The sequence below is a fragment of the Mirounga leonina genome, unplaced genomic scaffold (genome assembly GCF_011800145.1).
Source record: "Mirounga leonina isolate KUSES-001 unplaced genomic scaffold, KU_Mleo_1.0 Mir_128, whole genome shotgun sequence".
Taxonomy (NCBI): Eukaryota; Metazoa; Chordata; class Mammalia; order Carnivora; family Phocidae; genus Mirounga; species Mirounga leonina.
Window position 1 is genome coordinate 5,857,084 of NW_023270320.1, and position 20,786 is coordinate 5,877,869.

The 20,786-nt window shown below is 40.9% G+C and overlaps 1 protein-coding gene across 8 annotated transcripts in view; it reads right to left on the bottom strand.

The window, feature by feature from the left end:
• The window catches only part of TACC1 (transforming acidic coiled-coil containing protein 1), a 119,152-nt gene that overhangs the window by 24,218 nt on the left and 74,148 nt on the right, over positions 1 to 20,786 (bottom strand). For 3 of the 8 annotated variants that reach the window (XM_035003999.1, XM_035004003.1, XM_035004000.1), the window contains 3 exons: positions 6,648 to 7,746; positions 3,023 to 3,083; positions 750 to 957 (listed from right to left, as the gene is read on the bottom strand). In XM_035003999.1, the coding sequence (XP_034859890.1) occupies positions 750 to 957; positions 3,023 to 3,083; positions 6,648 to 7,746 (1,368 nt within the window). The remainder of the gene's footprint in view (positions 1 to 749; positions 958 to 3,022; positions 3,084 to 6,647; positions 7,747 to 20,786) is intronic. The other 5 variants (XM_035004002.1, XM_035004001.1, XM_035004006.1 and 2 more) reach the window with 3 other exon arrangements.

The window sequence follows — 20,786 nt, forward strand, 5'->3', positions numbered from 1 at the left end:
AGATACAACTTGGGACCTGGACAAGGGCCTCAGCTCTAGAATGTTCTTACAAGTTCAACAGTGAGAAGCTTCAGCATAGGTTAGTCTAGTTAGTTCTTTTACTAGAGCATTAAGGATTTTTCAGGATATTAGTCAATTTCAATCTACCACATCAGTGAGCAGGAAAATGTATAATATTCTAGTCATGAAAGCAATCTCTTCCCACATTAGCACTGCGGTTAAAAGACCGTGAAACCAGACTGTTGTTGAATCCTAGCTCTACCATTTGCTAGTCAAGTGACCTTGGCTGACTGACTTAACTTCTATGTCTCACCTTCCTTCTCTGAAAAATGGGGGAAAAAAACAATACCAATCAAGGAGTAATCAATTAATAGATGTCAAGCACTTACAACTGTGCCTGCACACGGTAAGGCACTCTCCGTGTTACTGTTATTTCTCTAAGTTGAACAACAATCACAACATGGCTATAGGCCACTGTATTTTGAGATGTGGTCCCATGTAATAAATTATTCAAAATTCAAGCAGTCTCATACGTCAGCGTCTCCTGTGCATTCTGCCACACTCATCCCTATGTCTCTGGTACTTCAACAAGACACCCTCCTGTGCCTCTTTTCTAGGTAAAGAAGCAAAGCACAGATCTCTCCTCCAAGTGACCCAATTCTCTAATCTCTTTAAAGCGTCTCCTGCATTAGGCTTTCAGGCATTTCTAGGCTTAAGTACATTAGAAAGATGAACATATACTTCCATACCTGCTTCTGAGGATGAAAACGCATGATTTATGGTAGACACGGGAACATTGGAACATTCAAAGTACTCCAGGTCTTCCTCTGGCTCACCTTTCACCTCGGCCCCAGATGATTTCTGACCAGATGAAGTGGACGCCAGTTTCTCCTCATCAGTAGCGTGGCCATCCCTATTAGAAACGTCTGAAATCTGGGCGATCACTGCTCCTTCATCCTGGGAAATGCAACAGATCAGAGGCTACCGTTTAGGAGGACCAACAGTGGGGAAGGCGACATCTCAGACACCATTCCACACGGGTGTCCGAGAACACTTAACCACAGATTTTGGCACCAGTCAAGGAGGAAGCTGGGGTCTCTCAATCATGAATATTATGCTTTCTAGAACCTAAGTTCTGTTATTCACACATGACCTCTGAAAAATTAACCTTTTCTAGCCTAGATTTATAAGCCAGAATTTTAAGTGGTCCACAGTGGTTTTCAAATATTTTGCTCATATACTCCCTGAACTGTTTTGGAATAACAATGTACCCCTTTGTATTTTCAGGTGACTTCCAAAAACTTTTCAGCATAAATATAAAAAAAAATCTGGTATACTTTAAAAACTGGCCTTGCTTACTTCAATCTAGTTACTCTAGTGATTTGATGATGCTCTATCATCTCTTTAAAATCAAACATGAACACACACTCTTTAATAATTTTAAGTCAGAAATTTGCATCATTGCTTTTCCCCTCTGAATTTGTATTTCCCTTCTACTTCCACCAAGAAATTATTCTTAAATAAAGCATTTGTATACTTGAAAGTCTTTTAAAGTTCTCCCTATCATTTTTCTCAGTTAAAAAAGTTAAAATTAAAAAAAATTTCTATGACCGTAAGTCTCTAAGTATTAACAGTTTTTCTTCTGGAGAGTTAATCATTGTACATAACTAATGCACAGTGTATCCTAAAATTATTACAACTTTTGATAAGTACTATAAAATTCAAAAATTGATACTAAAAACAAGTAGCAATTACATTTTGTTGTACCAATTACTTAAAACTTTTGCAGTGTCCTATGTGCTATTTTTCTGAATCAAAGGTAAATTTCTCATGGTTCTTGTTGCCTGCTTTAGCAGCATTTGAAAGTGGATACTTTACACATTTGTAATAGATGAAAAAATAAGTGAGAGGGCAAATTTTTTTTTTTTAATCTTCAGCCATATACCAAGTTGTTGGTCCAAACTGTGTAAAATAAGTTAAATTTAAAATGCATTTTATTAACCAATGAATGTATTTCTATAATCAGTTATGCTGAAATAAAGTTTTAAAAAGGGTCTCAATCAAATAGGTCTGGATTTTTGTTTCTTTTATGTTTCCCAATTCATAGTCATGGACAAATATTTATTGCTAGAAGGAAACAAGGGTCCATATGAATTTTAATCCTGTTTTTCATTTTTATAATTATAAATCAATAAGAAGCCTTAGATATTTAAGCTTACTTATACAAATAGATGAAAGAGAAAAAAGTTTTGTAATAGAAATATGTCTCTCGATTCTTGGAACCCCCTTCCAAGTTATGTACCAAAAAATTCTATTATCAAAAATCATTTTGGGGGGGCTCCTGGGTGGCTCAACCAGTTAAGCATCTGACTTTGGCTCAGGTCAAGGTCTCATGGTCCTGGGATAGAGCCCTGCTTTGGGGATTCCTGCTCAGCGGGGAGTCTGTTTGTCCCTCTGTCCCTACCCTGGCTCATGCTCTCTCTCTCAAATACATAGAATCTTTAAAAAAAATAATTTTTTTACTGAGATATAATTGACATTTAACAGCGTGTCAAGGATAATTTTTAATGATCGATCAGGTGGTAACTCAGGTTCTCCTACTTTGCTAAAAGCAATGAATTGGAAAACCATCTGACTTAAAAAAATTGTTATCCAGTTATTAGAATTAATCACTTTCTTAAACATGCATCAGTATTTCAAATCAGCCCTTTGTCTGATGTCCCAGACATTTCATACCCAGTAAAAATGCATCTTAGTAAGATTTAGAATGGGAGGAAACTACCCAACAGAAGTGGAAAAAGGGTTAATGTGAGGGGGCTTCCCTGTTCTCAGGAGCCTTCTCAGGTCACTTTAGGAAATTAAGGGTCTGAAAATTGGTTTCCTCAAAGCTAGATACTCAAGACACCTGTTGGAAACTCTTCATTAATCCCCCCTGGCTCCCCCATGCCCCCCAGGAGGATACAAACTCCAGTTTGGGGTACCCCTGGTCTAAGAGACATTCTGGTGATGGGCAGAGACTCACCTGAGAACAGCCATCCAAAGCAAGAGACTGTGTTTCATATTTCTTCACCTTACAGCCACTCCTGGAAAGGAAAAAACAAAAAACAAAAAACAAAAACAGGCCATTTTGGAATCACATTGACAATTTCCAAGCTATGAGATGGAGCAGAGAAAGCAATGTGTGCAGAGAAAAGCCAAAGCATACAGCACCACACACGTTCTACATCTACACACTAGAGAGGGGAACACCTTTCACATCTCTGAATCTTCTCCCAGGAGACAGGGCAAGCAAGGAACTAGAGCTCAGCTCATTCTCTGAAAAGACCTCCTCACGTGCTTCTGTGGGACGTTTAACACCAGTACCCTGACCCCTGCGGTTTCTGCTTACACACCACCAAGCCTTTCAGAGGTACCCTTAGCACCTAGAGACATTCAGTTCATCTGATCCTTACTCACTTGGCTGTGACAATTCATTAGAAAAATTACCACACTGGACCAGATTCTTTAAAAAAGTTCTTTATTGCACTAAAAACCACATAAGTCTGATAAGACAGTTCCAGACCTGTGTGCTAACAGAGAAGAACTATGGTCAACGGAAAGTACAAAAATAAAAATATTTGTGTAAATGGTTACCATTTCTATTAAGCAGTAAGATGGAAAACGAATGTCATGTATTTGTGCAAAGATTGGAACTGGCACATAATTTATGACCTGAAGACTAGTTCAGATTCTGTTCTGTTTTAATGAACTTAAAATTCCCAGTAAAAAAGCCACTCTGCCAAAATAAATAAATTTACAACTTTTTCTTCTTCTTCTGGGGGGAGGGGGAAGGAAGGAGCATATAAAGTTACCAGAATGTGCATGCTCACTATCTAGTTTCTGGATTTTTCTTTTACTAATGCTCTTACTAAATGCCACCCCCTGCTACCAAACCACCAAACTGGAGTTGCCTCTAAAATGTATCCCCTGCTCCAAGCCAGCAACCTTATCCTATCAAAAAAGTCAATTATTTCCAACAACAGCAGAGCAGTTCCTCAGACCACTGTCAGGATGATCTCGGGGCCAAGCCAGCGCTCATTATCAAAGTGCCACGTGAGGCATGCCAAGCCAGGGAGCGCAAGCTCTTGCACCTAAGGTGGAAGGCTGATGTCCACTCCTTTAGGTACAAATTGCCAGGCTAAGCTGACTCATGAAGTGGCAAATGAAATGCAAAAAATCATCAGAAGGTCAAACTCAGAAACAAGCCAACATGCTATGGAGAGATGGTCTGGGGAGAGGAACTGCCAACAGTCCCAGGGACAAACAGAAACAGCAGAAGTACTTACAACAGAAAACAGAGAAATTTCACTTGTTCAGTAGTCCTGATGCACCAACAAAATTAGAGACAGAAAAGAGACAGACAGATGGAGAAAAAAATCATGTAAAGCCTGGAATATTTATCTGTAGTCTGGCAGATGTAAAGGCTGCAAAATTCTTTCTATGAGGTGGGATACAAATAAAAATGTCATACTCATGAATGTTATCATTGGTGAGCGAATGATTATCAGGAACCTCTAACAGAGTAAGAGGAGTAGAAATACTCAGAAATGCCTCATATTCAAATTTATAGATGAAAAGTGAACTTCCAAATATTTGTCAATATATAAAACCAACATTTCACTACTGAGAACATTTACTCATAAATGTCTCGTCATCCAGATTAAAGGCAGTGTGTGAATACAACAATAGTTGACAATGGATCAGATTATAACTACTGTATGTGTGTATCACTAAGAAGCTTACCGTGATTTTACATAATTTATCTTATTTGAGCCATAAAATACCAATCATAGATGGTACAATGTTTCCACTTTACAGAAGAATCTGAGATGCCAATTGCATGCATCTTTTAAAAAGCCCCACAAGTAACCTGCTAACAGAACTTCAAACTTTCCACTCGAACCTCCTTCACAGGTACACCTCCAGCCCTTCCTACCGATGAAGGGATTTTCTAAACAAAACCCCAGAGTTACACAAGAGGTGGAGCACCCTCTCTTACAGAAAGAACAAGGAGACAAGAGTTTTGATTGCGTAAGAGTTAGAAAAAAAAATCTGTAAGGCATATTAAATCAAGAAGTTCACTCACCAAGAACAGAACAGGAGGAAAATGCCAGCGGGTGAGAGTGGCAGGATCTGAGAGGGTACTTCTTGCTACTGCAAATTAAGTGTAGGATAAACTCCCCTCCCTTTGGTCCAGAATTTAATCTGATCTAACATGAATTCACTGGCTACATGGCTTCGACATACAACTGTAGGGAGGCCCCCGATGACTCCTTATAAACCTTGCTAGCCAGAAGCACCCCGTATTTTGGACATCCCACATTATAAAGCACCAAGGCAATGACGGGGCCAACACATACCCAAAGTACCATCGTGAGAGGTAACCAGCCTCAGTCACAGAAGAGCACTCTGAGGATGCCCAATCAATATTTTCCAGCAACCATTTAACTGCTCATATATAATCAAAGAACAGATCAAGAACTACTGCTGACATTTCATTCACCTTGGACATTCTGGGGTTGCCGAGGAACTGATTTCTCATGGCTCAAGCTTCTTGGTTCTGATGCTTTCTGCTCTTTAAATTTTTCTAATATAATACATCATGCCATCTAGCATGCTCTGTCGGGTCACAGTACTGCAGACCATTACTTTCCTGACTCATCTATGGTGACAGCTAGAAATAATGGTACTTCTCATCCTCCCTTTTCACATTTCATCCTCCATGTCATTGGTCCTTCTCTATTATCTCATTTTTAGTAAAATGTCACAGGGTCACAAAGGGATATACTGTCATCAACCCAAGTTCTGGGAAAAGGTAACCCTGTAACAAATTTAAACTGAAACTTTACACGGAATCCAGCTTGATCACTCTGAGAACACCAAGGACCTTGCAGAGGTGGTTATGGAGGTCCCAGAAAGCAGGGGAGGAGGAGGGAGACAACACACAACAAAAGACTAATTCAGTCAGATTTACATGAATGTTCAAAATGTTCTTAATTCTCACTGGACATTTACTGCCTTACTGATGGAGCCAGAAGCTAAACACGGAGACGTAAGAATTCTTACCAACTTTTAGCGGTAGGTTTGTTTCCAACAAAAATCACAGCTTCCTGTTTTAAGTGAAAGACTTCTAGAAGACCTTTTGGGACCATTCTGCACATGTTACCGATACTAGACAGGTAATCTGGAGGCTTGGAATTTTTGTTTTATCCATAGAGAATCTGAAGGTGGTGGCTAGCACTGACACTTGAATTCTGTAGATAAAGTTAATTCCTGACAGCCCAGATAGGATTTCTGAAAACCATCAAATCTCTAACCTATTGTATGCTATTCTTTTTTTTTTTTTTAAATAGGAGAAAAGTACCCAAGGTGTGGAGCTTGAATAAGCTGAGGACTCAGAAACAAGGCAGACGCCCGAAAAGGAAGCCTCTGGTGTTTCCGACCCTACACCAGAGTTAAGCAAGATAGTGAGGACTGCTGCACAAAGCTATGAGCTGTGTGTCTGCCCTGTGGCACCTCAAAGGTAACTTCAGTTGGCCAAAACCAGAGCAGTCAGCTGCCAAACTCAGAGTACAAAGAACACAACACCCGCGCCCCTCGTCACTCACGTTATTAAACGCGACTTTGCCTTCTTGGGTGACGCTAAGATTTCATTAATATGATTACCGGCGGGAGAACAAAAGTCACTGCTTGCTAACGTTGTAGTTGGTTTAAAGGGATCCATGGATTCGTCAAAGTGGTAGGAGCCCTTAGAGGACAGAGGGGGGGAGTTCTGCAGAGTTGAGTGGCCCCCAAAGGGATTGAAGTTGTGGTGATCCCACTGGCTGGGATCCAGCTTGGCAGATGCCTGGGAGGGAGGAGCACTATGTGCAGCGGGGTCTGCAGGCTGGTCCGTACCTTTGGCGCCTACTGGCTTACTAATGCTATCTTTCTGTACCTTGGGAGGCAGTTTGCTACCCAGTTTCCTGCCAACCTTCCTTGGAAGGCCTTTCCTGGGCTCTATATTTTCCAGATCTTCTGTGAAATCAAACTCTAGTTTCAGAGGTGAGTTCCTTGACTCCTCCAGCAGCTCAACTCCTGAGTCGTTGGTGTCACTGCTGGGAGTGCGCGATGTTTCCTTCATATCAGGGGGAGATTTCTGGATCCTGGCACCTCCTAGCAAAGCATTTGTGTTCCCATCCATCTCATCGGGACAGAACTGATAGGATGCCTGGGGGAGAGGTGTGCTCTCCAGGGCAGTATCAGTTTCTAAGAATTCACCAATTGTCTTCTTCCTCAGAGAGACGGGTTTGGGTTTCCTTAGCTTGCTTCTGCTGGGAACAGGCTCTGGACAGGAGCTGCCAGCCTTTAGGTCAGCTTCTGTGGAAGCCTCCAGTGCAACCCCCATGGTGCCTTCGGTCATTGCCTTGTCCAGGATGGCTTCTGGTGTGCTGGAGGGCAAAGCCTCACCCGAGACCACAGTTACACAGCCATAAGCGGCCTTTGTTCCTAGAGCCGCTGGGATATCCGTGGCATTCTTGGTTTCTATTGAAAATGGCCTCACTACTGAAATTTTGCTACTCTCGTGTTCAGGTTCTTTGAAATCCTTGGCCGTGTAAGAATCAACAGCCTGCTGTGCTACCTCATTTTCTGAGGTTCTAGAACAAGTCTCAGATGAACATTTTTCAACCACTTCTGCTACCAGCTGTTCATCAGCTTCTTGTGATTCTAAAACAAAACACAAAAGCCATCTATTAAAGACTTATCTTTTTGGCATGGATAAATAATCTCTACTAGCTGAATCCACAGAGATAAGCACCAAGTTCCTCCCTCCTTGCTTTTATTAAGCATCTCTAAGATTCAGCAAGGCCAGCAGAGCAGACTGAAAGGGAACAGCCGGTGCTACCTCTAAAATCAATTTTCCTAGCCCAAACTGTATACGTGTTTCATCCCAGTTATATAAACAATAATTATACCAAACAGAGCTATTGAAGAAAAAGCTAAATAGATCGAGAGACTGTTCTATAGGCTAAAATAACTGGATTGGAAAGAACATTAGATGATGCCAGCTAAGGGAGAGGGGTCAGATCTGGCCGCTGACAGCTTCAGGGTCTGAATGTTAGGCAGGAAGCAGATTTTCATCTTTGGATGGCAAAAACAAGTATCCCCTCTTCCCCAGAATATTGTTTAAATTACTGAACTGTGTTTAAGTTACTGAACTGTTTCAAAATTAAATGAAAAACCCACCATGGCCTACCCACCATGGCAACTTCTCTGTAGACTTAAAAAACTAAAAGAATCAGGGGTGCTTGGGTGGCTCTGTCAGTTGGGCGTCTGCCTTCAGATCAGGTCGTGATCCCACAGTCCTGAGATCGAGCCCCGCCTGCATCGGGTTCTCTGCTCAGCGGGGAGTCTGCTTCTCCCTCTCCCTCTTTCCCCGCTCATGCTCTCTCTCTCTCAAATAAATAAAAATGTGTGTGTGTTTAAAACAAAAACAAAAAAAACCTTGAAATTAAAAAAAACTAATTTGAAAAATCAGATACAGAAATGGCTTTAAAAACAAATAGTCCTAGGGCACCTAGCTGGCTTAGTCGATAGAGCATGCACGTGACTCTTGATCCCAGGGTTGTGAGTTCAAGCCCCACACTGGGCAGAGGGCTTACTCAAAACAGAAAAATCAACTGGATTTAATAAAACTTAAAAAAATACTGATGTCATTTAAAAACAATAACAAATAATCCTTATTTTACTAAGACACAAATCATACAATAATAAAGTTATTTTTTCTTTCAAAGCTCTGTCACTAAGCGGGGCCAGGTAGTCTCTCAAAGCACCTGTGAAAAATAAAGATCCTCTCTAACTTGGGTTTTATTAGAAGAAATGCTGCAATTAGGAAGGTGTACACGAGGGTATTTCTTTCAAGCACAAACTAAGATCGTGCTTTCCTAACTTCGATACCTGAAATAACAATAGAATAGTAGCAGCAAAAACCAAATAAACTGGTATGATCTTGGTATCTCATGATTTTAAGGGGAACTCCAAAATGACCCTCTAATCCTACTTCCTAACCCTAATCCTAATACAGGATCAAAAAAATTGAGGACCACAGGAAGAGTTTTTTAAAGCACTCAGATCTATTTTCACATGGCTCCTTTATGACTAGAATTAGGTAGGCAGTGGCTTACAAACTGTTCTGCACAGTTGCTTCAGATATTCTACCAATATCCAACGTCAGTTTTGTTTTCAAATATCCATTTAACTATTATTAATACTGTACTTTTTAAGATGCTCTTAACATATTGTATCTGGGATTTGCTTTAACATACTTCAAAAGAATTTCTTTTTTTTAAAGATTTTGTTTATTTGACAGAGAGAGACACAGCGAGAGAGGGAACACAAGCAGGGGGAGTGGGAGAGGGAGAAGCAGGCTCCTGGCTGAGCAGGGAGCCCGATGCGGGGCTTGATCCTAGGACCCTGGGATCATGACCTGAGCTGAAGGCAGACACTAAACGACTGAGCCACCCAGGCGCCCCCAAAAGAATTTCTTTTTAAAAACAGAAAGTAAAGGGGTGCCTGGGTGGCTCAGTCAGTGCCCGACTCTTGATTTTGGCTCAGGTCAAGATCTCAGGGTTGTGAGATCGAGCCCCATGTTGGGCTCTGCGTTGGGCGTGGAAGCCTGCTTAGGATTTTCTCTCTCCCTCTCCCTCTGCCCCTAGGGAGCTTCAGGATGAGGGCTGGTCACCTGAACGGCCAAGCCAGAATGATGGGGTTGGAACTGTCAGCCCCACCTCACCCTCACCCTCACCCTCAGGGGAGAAGAGAAGCAGGAAGCGAAGTCTAATCATCAACAGGCAACGATTTAATCAAACATGCCCAAATAATAAAACCTACATAAAAACCCCTAAACAACAGGGTCTGGGGAGCTTACAGGTTGATGACTTCCTCAAAGTGCTGGAAAGGTGGGGCACCAGAGAGGAGAGGGCATGGACTCTCTGCACCTTCACTTCACTTTGTCTTTTGCACCCTGAGTTCTGTGAGTCATCTAAGCAAATTGCCAAACCTGAGGAGGGGGGCTGTGGGAACCCCCAAATTTAAAGCCAGTTGGTCGGAAGTACTGAAATTGTATTTGCAACTGGCATCTGAATGAAGTGAGGGAGGGGAGGCGCACAGTCTTGTGGGAATGAACACTTGCTTTGTGGGGCCTGCGGAAACTATGGATAGTTAGCGTCAGAAGTCACTGAGCTACCGATGCCAAGTTGGTGTCAGAGAATCTGAGAACATACAAAACAAGAAATTTGTCTTGAAACTGAATATTCAAAGGCACCTGCGAGTTTTTAAAATGATGCTGTTAAACACTGCAATATTATATTTTCCCCCCAAAAAGATTGAAACTCGTGAGGAACCACTTCACATACTTTTTCTAAATTTTACACCTGCAAAATTAAGAAATTAGCCAAATTGTGAGATACTCTCAGTAACTCAACTTTGAAACAATTTCCTTATGCTCCTCTTTCAGGCTTCCAGGACAGTTGAGCTAAAGTATATTTTCAGGTACTAAGTGTTTCGAATCCTCATTGGTCACTACTGACTTGTACAAATCAAGGTTTTCTCAATAACATATAACAAACGCAACTGAAATACGCTGATTTAGACCAATTTAGTTATTTTGTATTTTTCAATTTCATAAATCCTATTGTTTTAAAAACTGGTGTTTTGAACCTTTACAACTATAATATATACCACTTCCCACGATCTATCCAGTCTTTTAATAAATAGCTCTATTTGTATTATCCAAGTGATACACATAATAAGATGATCTCATCCCAGTATAAAGTGGCATAACTGAGCACAGAGCAAATGCAATATGGAGAAGAGCTGCAAGAGTATCAAAATTCTGGTGGCTTCGGCAAGAGTAATGAATAGAAGAGAAATATAGAATATTTGAGAAAGAAAATGAGGTAAAATTGATAAGGCTCCGTCTTTGGCTGGCCTGGCCATAGGACTGAAGTCGATGGAGGTATCAAAGATGATTCGTAAGTTTTTAACTTATGGAAAGACAAGATGTATTACCATCCAGTGATATTCAGGAAATACTAGCAAAAGAGTTTGGGGGCTGTCGGAGTGGGGCCAGGAGTTTGGCTTGGAGATGCTGAGAGCTGTTTGGGCCTTTGAAGTAGAGATGTTGAGTAGGCAGTAAGCTCAGAGAGATCGGGGATGCAAATAATACTTGACATAACTGAAGCCAAGGAGGTAGATATGATTCCCTTAAAAGTCACATGGAATACTACATAATTATAAGTTATTTCCATTTTACACTTTCATCGTTGAGTCTCAGCATATTTTAAATCTGAATTTTTAATTTTTTAAAATCTATTTTTATTTTTTTAAGATTTTTAATCATTTATTTGAAAGAGAGAGAGGGAGAGACAGAGCATAGGGTGGAAGGCAGAGGGAGAAGCAGGCTCCCAGTTGAGCAGGGAGCCGATGTGGGGCTCAGTCCCAGGACCCTGGAACCATGACCTGAGCCAAAGGCAGATGCTTAACTGACTGAGCCACCCAGGTGCCTCAAATCTGAATTTTTTAATAGTTGGTATCTTTTATTAAAAAAAAAAACAAAACCAAAGCGTATCTAAAAGTGATTAATCCAATTTAAAATAAAACTTCAAGGAAAAAAACCAAGCTCATAGATACAGAGAGCAGATTGGTGGTTGCCAGAGGTGGAAGGTGAGTAAAATGGGTCAAAGGTACAAACTTCCAGGTATAAAATATATGTCATGGTGTTGTAATGTATGGTGTGGTAACTACAGTTAATAACATGGTACTGCATATTTGAAAGTTGCTAAGACAGATCTTAAAAGTTCTCATTATAAGAAAATAAACTTGAGGGGTGCCTGGGTGGCTCAGATGGTTAAGCGTCTGCCTTCAGCTCAGGTCATGATCTCAGGGTCCTGGGATCGAGTCCCACATCGGGCTCCCTGCTCCTTGGGAGCCTGCTTCTCTCTCTCTCTCTCTCTCTGCCTCTCATGAATAAATAAATAAAATCTTTAAAAAAAAAAAAAGAAACTTGAAGCTATGTATGGTGACAGATGTTAACTGGACTTATTGTGGTGATCACTTTGCAAAATATACAAATATTGAATCATTATGTTATACACCTGAAATTAATGTCAATTATATCTCAATTAAAAAACCTGAATTTTGGGGCACCTGGGTGGCTCAGCTGGTTAAGCGTCTGCCTTCGGCTCAGGTCATGATCCCAGGGTGCTGGGATCGAGCCCCGCATCAGGCTCCCTGCTCAGCGGGGATCCTGCTTCTCCCTCTCCCTCTGCATGCCACTCTGCCTACTTGTGCTCTCTCTCTATCTCTCTGTCAAATAAATAAATAAAATCTTAAAAAAAAAACACCTGAATTTAACCATCTTTGTAAATTAAGAGTAATATTATTAATACTGGCATAATAGTTTTATATAATAAAAGTGCCCAAATATTTTAGGGATGCATATTGAAACATATATGACATGATACCTGGAATTTGCTTTAAAAATATTTAAGCAACAAAACAAAAGACAAAGGAAAAATGCTGGAAGCAAGTCCGAGAAAAATCTTGATAATTGTTTCATCTTGGCACTGGGAATATGGAAGTTCTACTTTTCTGTGTGATGTTGGGAGCTGATCACAATAAAAATTTGTTTCTTTTCTCTCCCAGTGTCTTCTCCTTGCCATTAACTTGTAAACATTCACCATCAGTCTCCCTCATGGGATCCCTGGGTCCTCACACCCCCAGTCTTCTGTCCCTTCCTACAGGCTTGAGAGAAAGTGAGGGGAGGGTGAGGGTACAGACAGGAGAAGAGTGTGACCCACTTCTTGGAACCTCACCATCAACCCCACGCTTCCCAAAGACCAAGGGGAAACCTCTAAGAGCCACCTCTCACTTCCCTCTTTCCTAGCTTTTGGTTTCGGCCCTAATCTTCTCTATTAGAAAAGGGCAGGGCGTTCCCACCTTCCCTCAGATCTGTGCACTCCTTTTAGATCCTCCTCCCTTGTCCCCATCTCCACCAGCTGCTTTTGCCAAGCTGAGAACCTGAAACTCGAGAGGGAGAGTACGTCACAGCATGAGGGGACAGGGCAGGCAGCCTGAAAGCTGGACAAGGAGGGATGACAAAGGAGCAGGATCTCAGTGTTAAGACAGAAGTTCTAATGCTGCCTGGCCCAGTCCCATCCCTGCAGCTCTAGGGATTAAGGAGCTTTGTGGGCTGCATGATAAAGCTTGCCACCCACCCTTGCCACCCACTGGTGGAACAGGGAAGGAAAGCAAATGCCCCTCATCTGAATTCAGCCTGAGCAGACAGGTGGAGGAGCTCTGCCAAGAAGACACCACCCAGGTACAGGCAGAGTAACCTGCCCAGTCATGCACCCAAGTCACTGAGGACCCCTCCTTGGTCCAGTATCTTCAGTCCCCACTAGAAAGTACTTCCGGTGGGACAGAGCAGGTGGGAGAGGATTGCTCACTGACAAGCCAGTTGGGGGAGTTGTGAGAATGTAAAACAAGAAAAGAGACCACAAAATTCAAAAAGATATGTCTGAGTAAGATTTGAATGTTACTGAATCTGAATCTGCCAAGTATCCCAGTACCAGCAGGGCCTATATACCTAGTGCCGCCCTAAAACAGAACGTAAACTTCAGGTACCACAGAGCAGAGGTACAATGAATGCCTTTCTTAGCAGGCTCCGGTTCTCGGTCTTCCATCCGTCAGAGCTGCGGCCACAGCCGCCAGCGCTTCCTTTTCATCTGGAAAATTATGTAACTGCCCTACCTCTATTCATCCTTCTATTTTTACAAAAATCCTGTATTCCTTAAAAATCTTCCTCCAGGGTGCTTGAAATGCTCTCTCCCTGAAATGAGTTTGATGAGTTTGGACGATTCTGACAAGCACAGCATTGCCTGGCGGCATCCTGAACACAGACGGTTAGAGATTAGATCAGTAGATGAATTCAAAGCAAACACAGAGGAAATCCAAAAATAGACCAACATTTCCACTTCTGCCACATTTGTTGCTGTTAACACAACCCTTCCTTTCAATTATCAGCCTTCTCTAAATCTAAAAGGCTGTGTGAATCATCCAGGGGTGCTTTAAAACATAGATGCTTTTTATGCTTATTCAGGATATAGACTATGCTCATGTGAAAGATTTTCCCTCCATTTTAAAGTATTTTCAAAAGAAAAGGCACAGAATACCAAAATTTTGAAGACGAGGTAACAGTCTTCAGACATTGTGGTTTGCACTCCAGTATGCTGAAGATATACTGAGTTAGAAGACAAGTTTATGAAAAAGCTTGAAAGCCTCAGAAGGGGGGAAATGCTATTAACATGAAGTATTTTTGAAGCTGAGAAGCGTAGTCACTAACATACCCAGGGAACCTACTGGGCTAGCTCCTTTCATATGTACAATTTAAGAGGAGACAGAACAGACCCATCTGGAAAACAATGTTATATTAACACTTCCGGTTTGGCATTATTCTCAAATATGCTTGCCTTTTTCCCCTCAGATTTTAATTTTTTGGTGAAACATTGTCTGGAAGCTCCTTTTAGATCTGTCCATCAGTTCCTCTCCTTTAGCTACAGAAAGTCCCTTTCATGCGTTCCTAAATACCTGACGTGTAAAGTGAGAAAGCTGCCAAAATTTGAACAGGCCTCCTGTATCATACAGACATACATACTGGCCTCTTTTTAACCTCAAAATCCAGCTCCCCCATCTAAGCTGAAGATACAGGTCTGGCTCTAAGGCCTTAAAACAAAATCTGAGAACCAATACATGAAAATGAACGACCTTTATAGAAATTCAGGAAGGGTTTGCAGATAAATTTTCAGAGGGCCCACAAAGGCCCTGAAACTCAAAGACAAATGATGTCAGAGCATTCTCCAGTGGAGAAAATCCAAGTCTTCTTCATTGCGTGGCATTTAGGAATCACTGCTCTTGAACACTGTTATATCTGGACCACTTTTAGGGTCCTCAAAAGGGCTCCTCTCATTACTTTATAGTTATAACTTTAATTCCCCTTCAATCACTACACTGAGGTTTAAAAAGTCTTCAGCTACCGCAGGGAAAAAATCTTAACATCTAAGAATAAAGCTTGTCACCTCTGAGAATGTTCAAAAGGGATGTGTTGCAAGCGCTGTTTTAAGCACTTTTAAGTGTGGACTAAATCTTTGAGAGGGAACATTCACTAAAACATAAATTCAAATAGGTTTCGTTTAAACCCAATTCAGTCCCCTTACTTTGTTCATGTTGACATCAAGACTGGACTGAAGGGACACTAAGCATCAAGTGGGAGTGGGTAGGGGTAAATGGTCTCGCCAGTACCCCGGTGTGGCAGGAACGGAGACTGGACAGACTACCCCGGGGAAGAGAATCAAACCCCAGGAACAAACTGGAGTAAATATTTTCCTTCTCTGGACGGCGGTCAAGGTTTTGTTGTGTAGAGCGCAGGATAAGGTCAAGAGACGCCCAAAATTTGGCCTTAGTCTGCAGACTTCGGGGGAGCTCTTCTCTAATAACTGCAGGATATTTAGAGAACATCAATTTGAAGAGGGATACACACTGCTGGCCTGCCCCGCGACCCTGGCCACTTGGAGGTCAGGTGTTGTGAAGCCCTGGTAGACAGCAGAGAGGCAGCCACCCATGAGGCCTGGTGTCGAGCGGGAGAACAATGAGAGGGAAGAAAAAGGAGGAAGCGGCACTGATTACAGTGTCAGGCACAGTGACTGAGCATTTTACACACAAGAACTCATACAATCAAAGGGAGGATTAAAGAGAACACACAGACAGAATCTCCTGTCTTAAGGAATCTCAGAATGGGAGGCAGCAAGCAGTTTTAGTGAGCAACCAGACCATAAATCCTCCTCCCCACTTCCCACTTAAAAAAAAAAAAGTACCATCCCTGGTGCTTTCCACTGAACCACTGAAATTAAGAGTAAGTTCTATATGATAAAGGCTACAAGCACGCAAGCAAGCATTTTTTTTTAAGTGGCCAAAACATTTTTGAAAAATATGCTCACTTTCACACAATTAATAAGCAGGATACCATTTTTAACCCATCTGATTTGTAAAAATTAAAATATTGATACCCAGTAACAGCTGCTAGATAAGAGGGCCAGTAGGCACTCTCCATACATTTCGTGGGTAAATCTGTTGGGGGTCTTTCAGAGTATTTAGCAATACCTATCAGAATCCAAAATGAATAGATTCTTTATTTCATCAATGCCACTGCTAGGAATTTATTTTAGTTATGCCCACAAAGAGGGCCCTACACAGATATGTATAAGGATGAAAATGTTCACTGAAGTGTTGGTTCCTACACACTGATTTTGGGCAATTATAAAGTATCACAGAGGACTGAAAGATCACTAAATATGCAACATTACACCAGAATACTATTGGGTGTTAAACCAAAAAGTAGATCTGTATGTGCTAATGGGATAGGATCTCCAAGACATGTTTATATGGAAAAAGAAAGGGGAAGAACAGTGTTTAAAAAAACAGTTATATGGTTATTCAATTAAAACATATAAAGACATAAAACTTATATTCTGAGGCCCAGAATCCTTAGTAAGCACAAAAATCTCTTCTTACCCAAACTTAACCCCCTTTTACCCATTTCTCTTTTGTCTCCATTTCACCAGAGGATTCCTATTTCCAACCCCAACCAGCTCCCCAACTCCTTCTCCTCCCAAGACAGAGGGGTAGAATTCATTGTAAAAAGCTATTTTTGAAGTGTCTCCCTCCTGAAAATTTTTTCTTAATTACAATATTGTTGTAACTGCTTGACACTCTAGATATATTACTTTATTCAATTCTCACAACAACCCTGTGACCTGTTTTTTTAATCCCATCTCACAGATGAAGAAATCAGGGCTTAGAACGGTTAACACACACACACACACACACACCCTCGCACAAAGGGAGGTGGAGGGAGAGGGGAAGGCAGTTGGATTCTAGTTTGAGGCACAGGCAGGCCATGGTTCAACCATGCAGACAGTCCCCCAATTAATTTCAGAGCTATCTTCATTATCTAATTTCTCTTCATTCATGGGAAACCCCAAGTGGGATCACAAGCCAAGAAAGAAAGGGTCCAGAGTGGGGGTTCAACACAATGGCGGGACACAAATATATTGATTATGTTGTCAAATCCACTGAGGGGTGGGCATCTGAGAGTCGGAAAGCAGAGGGACAGTCTCTAGTAACAAAGTACAAGTGCTATACTTCTGAGTGCTCAGAAGTGAGATAAAGAATTAATATGACCATGTTGGAATACACATCTCAAATACATGGGACTACTCCTACCTACTGCTCTAGTCTATCCTCATTGGTGGAGACAATCCCACAGTTGTACAATCTCCCATCTCATAACTGGGAAGCCTCAGTCTATACAACTATAGAGTAGGACCCCTGGTTACCAAGGCCCTGGCCTGGATTTCTGAACTCAAGCCCAAAATGCAGGTCTTTGCTACTCAGGGCCACATAAATGATATGCAGAGAATAACACAAACTTGGAAGGCCCAGCAATGACAGTGAAGTTTTATAAATGCACAACAGCAACTGACTACGAGCCGCAGTACTAAGATATTCTACATAAAGATCCAAACCAGATGTTCAATGCCACCACTCCCTAATTAATTTAAACCATTTGCTTCATCAGGACTTGAAGCCCTAAAATCAAATCACAAAATATTTTCTAAGATAAGCATCTAACCAACTAAGCACAGGCCCTTACGACCTGCAGCATACACTATACTAGGCGTAAAGAGACCACAAGATAAGTGCATGGGGCTTACAATCCAGTTAAGGAAAACATGATCCACACTCAGAGCCCCTTCAGAGAACAACCACGTGCTGAACAGTGAGGGAAAAACTACCACCTTCTCATACGATGGCCACCCCACATGTTTTACACAGAAAACACCAGTGCTGCTGGACTTCTGATTTTAGAGTGTCAGTTTCTTATATCACCAACTTCTCTTCCCTTTCTAAAGGAGTGATTCCTTCTTTGAATTTGCCTTCATATTCAGAAAAGAGAACTTTCTAGAGCATTATATGAAATAATTCTTTATTTTTAAAAGCTAAGCTGCATTTTAAGAGAACCCTGGCGGGGGGCGCTGTAGAGGGAGAGGGGAGAGAGAGACTCTTAAGCAGGCATGGGCCCAGCACATGAGCCCGACAGAGGGCCCAATCTCACTACCCTGAGATCATGACCTGAGCCAAAATCAAGAGGTGAACACCTAACCGACTGAGCCACCGAGGCGCCCCAAGAGAACCTTCATACTGACTTAGACACAAGCTGGGAGGAGGTGGGATGAACGAATACAGTGCATCTAAGGTATGGATTACAGGAGAGCTTAGGAAATCAGTGACTGGACCAAGCTTCAGCACTTCCTCGGGAAAGTAAACAGCTGTTCTCAGTGCTGGCTGAGAGGAGAATGGGTCAGAGCCCACAACTGATTTCCTAATGGGGCAGTGATGTCCTCTGACCCTGACAGTGTAGGATCTATTTGTTCTACTACTCCTCAGGAAGCAGGCAGAAATAGGCCCCCAAATCACTTCAAGTCCCCCTCGAACCCAAACTTAGTTCATATTCCTTTGGTAACAAGGGCAGCAATCATTCCCCCTGAAATGCAACTGACAAAGGAGGAACACAGTACAAACTCTAAATTGTAAACAGTGGTAAAACATGGTTATGTTTTCCTAGAACTAAGAATTTAGAACAAATAAAATACTTCTCACTTATTTGATCCTCAAAATATTACCTAACTTGATCCTCAAATCTACCCTGTAAAAAAGGCACAGCAGGGCTTATTAATTCCATTTAAAAATGAGACACTGTATGTTAACAAGTTAGATAACTTAGATAAAGTAGACAAATTCCTAGAAAGACACAAACTACTGAATCTGACTCAAGAGGAAATGGAAAATCTGAATAGATCTAAAGCAGGGACAGAGAATGAATCAGTTAATTAAAAACTCCCTCCACACACACACACACACAGACTTGGATCAGATTGGTAAATTCTACCAAATATTTAAAGAAGAATTAATATCGGGCGCGTGGGTGGCTCAGTCAGTTAAGCGTCTGCCTTCGGCTCAGGTTGTGATCCCAGAGTCCTGGGATTGAGCCCCACATTGGGCTCCCTGCTCAGCAGGGAGTCTGCTTCTCCCTCTGCCCCTCTCCTGGCTCATGCTCTCGCTCTCAAATAAATAAATAAAATCTTTAAAAAAATAAAGAAGAATTAATATCAATTCCTCACAAACTCTTAACGAAAAATATGAGGGGGAAAAACGTCACAATTCATTCTATCAGGCCAGTATTACCCTGATACCAAACCCAAAGCTATCACAAGAGAGATAGAAACTACAGACCAATATCTCCTATTGAAAATAGAAGCAAAAATCCTCAACAAAATACTATCAAACTGATTCCACCAACACATAAGGATTATGCATCATGAACAGTGGGATTTATCTGCCGAATGCAAGGTTGGTTTAACATCTGAAAATCATTTAGGGTAATATATCATAGCAACAGAATGGAAGACAAAACACACATTATCATCTCAACATAGACAGAAAAAGAATTTGACAAAACCCAACATCCTTTCATGACCAAAAACACCCAACAAACTACGCACAGAAGGGAACTTCCTCAACTTGATAAAGAACAACCATGAAAACCTACAACTAATGTCATACTTAATGGTAAAAGATTGATGCTTTCCCCTTAAGATCAAGAACAAGACATGAATATCAGCTTTTGCTATTTCTATTCAAAATTACATGAGAAGGCCTAGCCAGATCAATTAGGCAAGGAAAAGAAATAAAAGGCATCTAGATTGGAAAGGAAAAAGTAAAAACTATCTCTATTTGCAGATGAAATGTGCAACTATTATAACTAATGAATTGAGCAAATTTGCAGAATACAAGATCAATGTGCAAAAATGAATTGTATTTCTACACACATGAAATGAAAAATCCAAAAAAGAAATTAAGAAAACAATTCTATTTATCATAGTATCAAAAAGAATAAAATACTTAAAAATAACAAAAGAAGGGTGAGACTTGTCCTCTAAAAATTATAAAACATCATTTGAAGAAATTAAAAATCTTAATAATGGAAAGACATCCTATATTCAGGATTGGAAAATCTGATATTGTTAACATGACAGTACTCCCCAAATTTATGTAAAGATTGAATACAATCTGTGTGAAAACCCCAGCTGGCTTCTTTGCAAAAATCAGTAAGATGATCCTAAAATTCAACATGTGAAGAACCCAGAGTAACTAAACAATCAAAAAAATAAAGTTGGAGAACTCATATTTCTTGATTTCAAAACTTACTACAGAGCTACCATAATCAAGACAGTGTAGGATAAACATAAGGAAAGGTATATAGATCAATAAAACAATTAAAAGTTCAGAAACCAACCCTTACATCTATGATCAATTGACTTTTGACAAGGTTTGTACAAGGGTACAAAATTAATTCAAACAGTCTTCAACAAATAGTGCTGGGACAACTAACTGGACATCTACATGCAAAAGAAAGAAGATGCATCATTTCCTCACAACATATATAAAGATTAACTCAAAATCAATCATAGACCTAAATGTAAGAGCTTAAACTGTAAAATTCTTAGAAGAAAACATAGGAGTAAATCTTTGTGACTGTGGGTTAAAAGGCAAAGCCTTCTTGGATATGACACAAGGGACAAAAGAAAAAG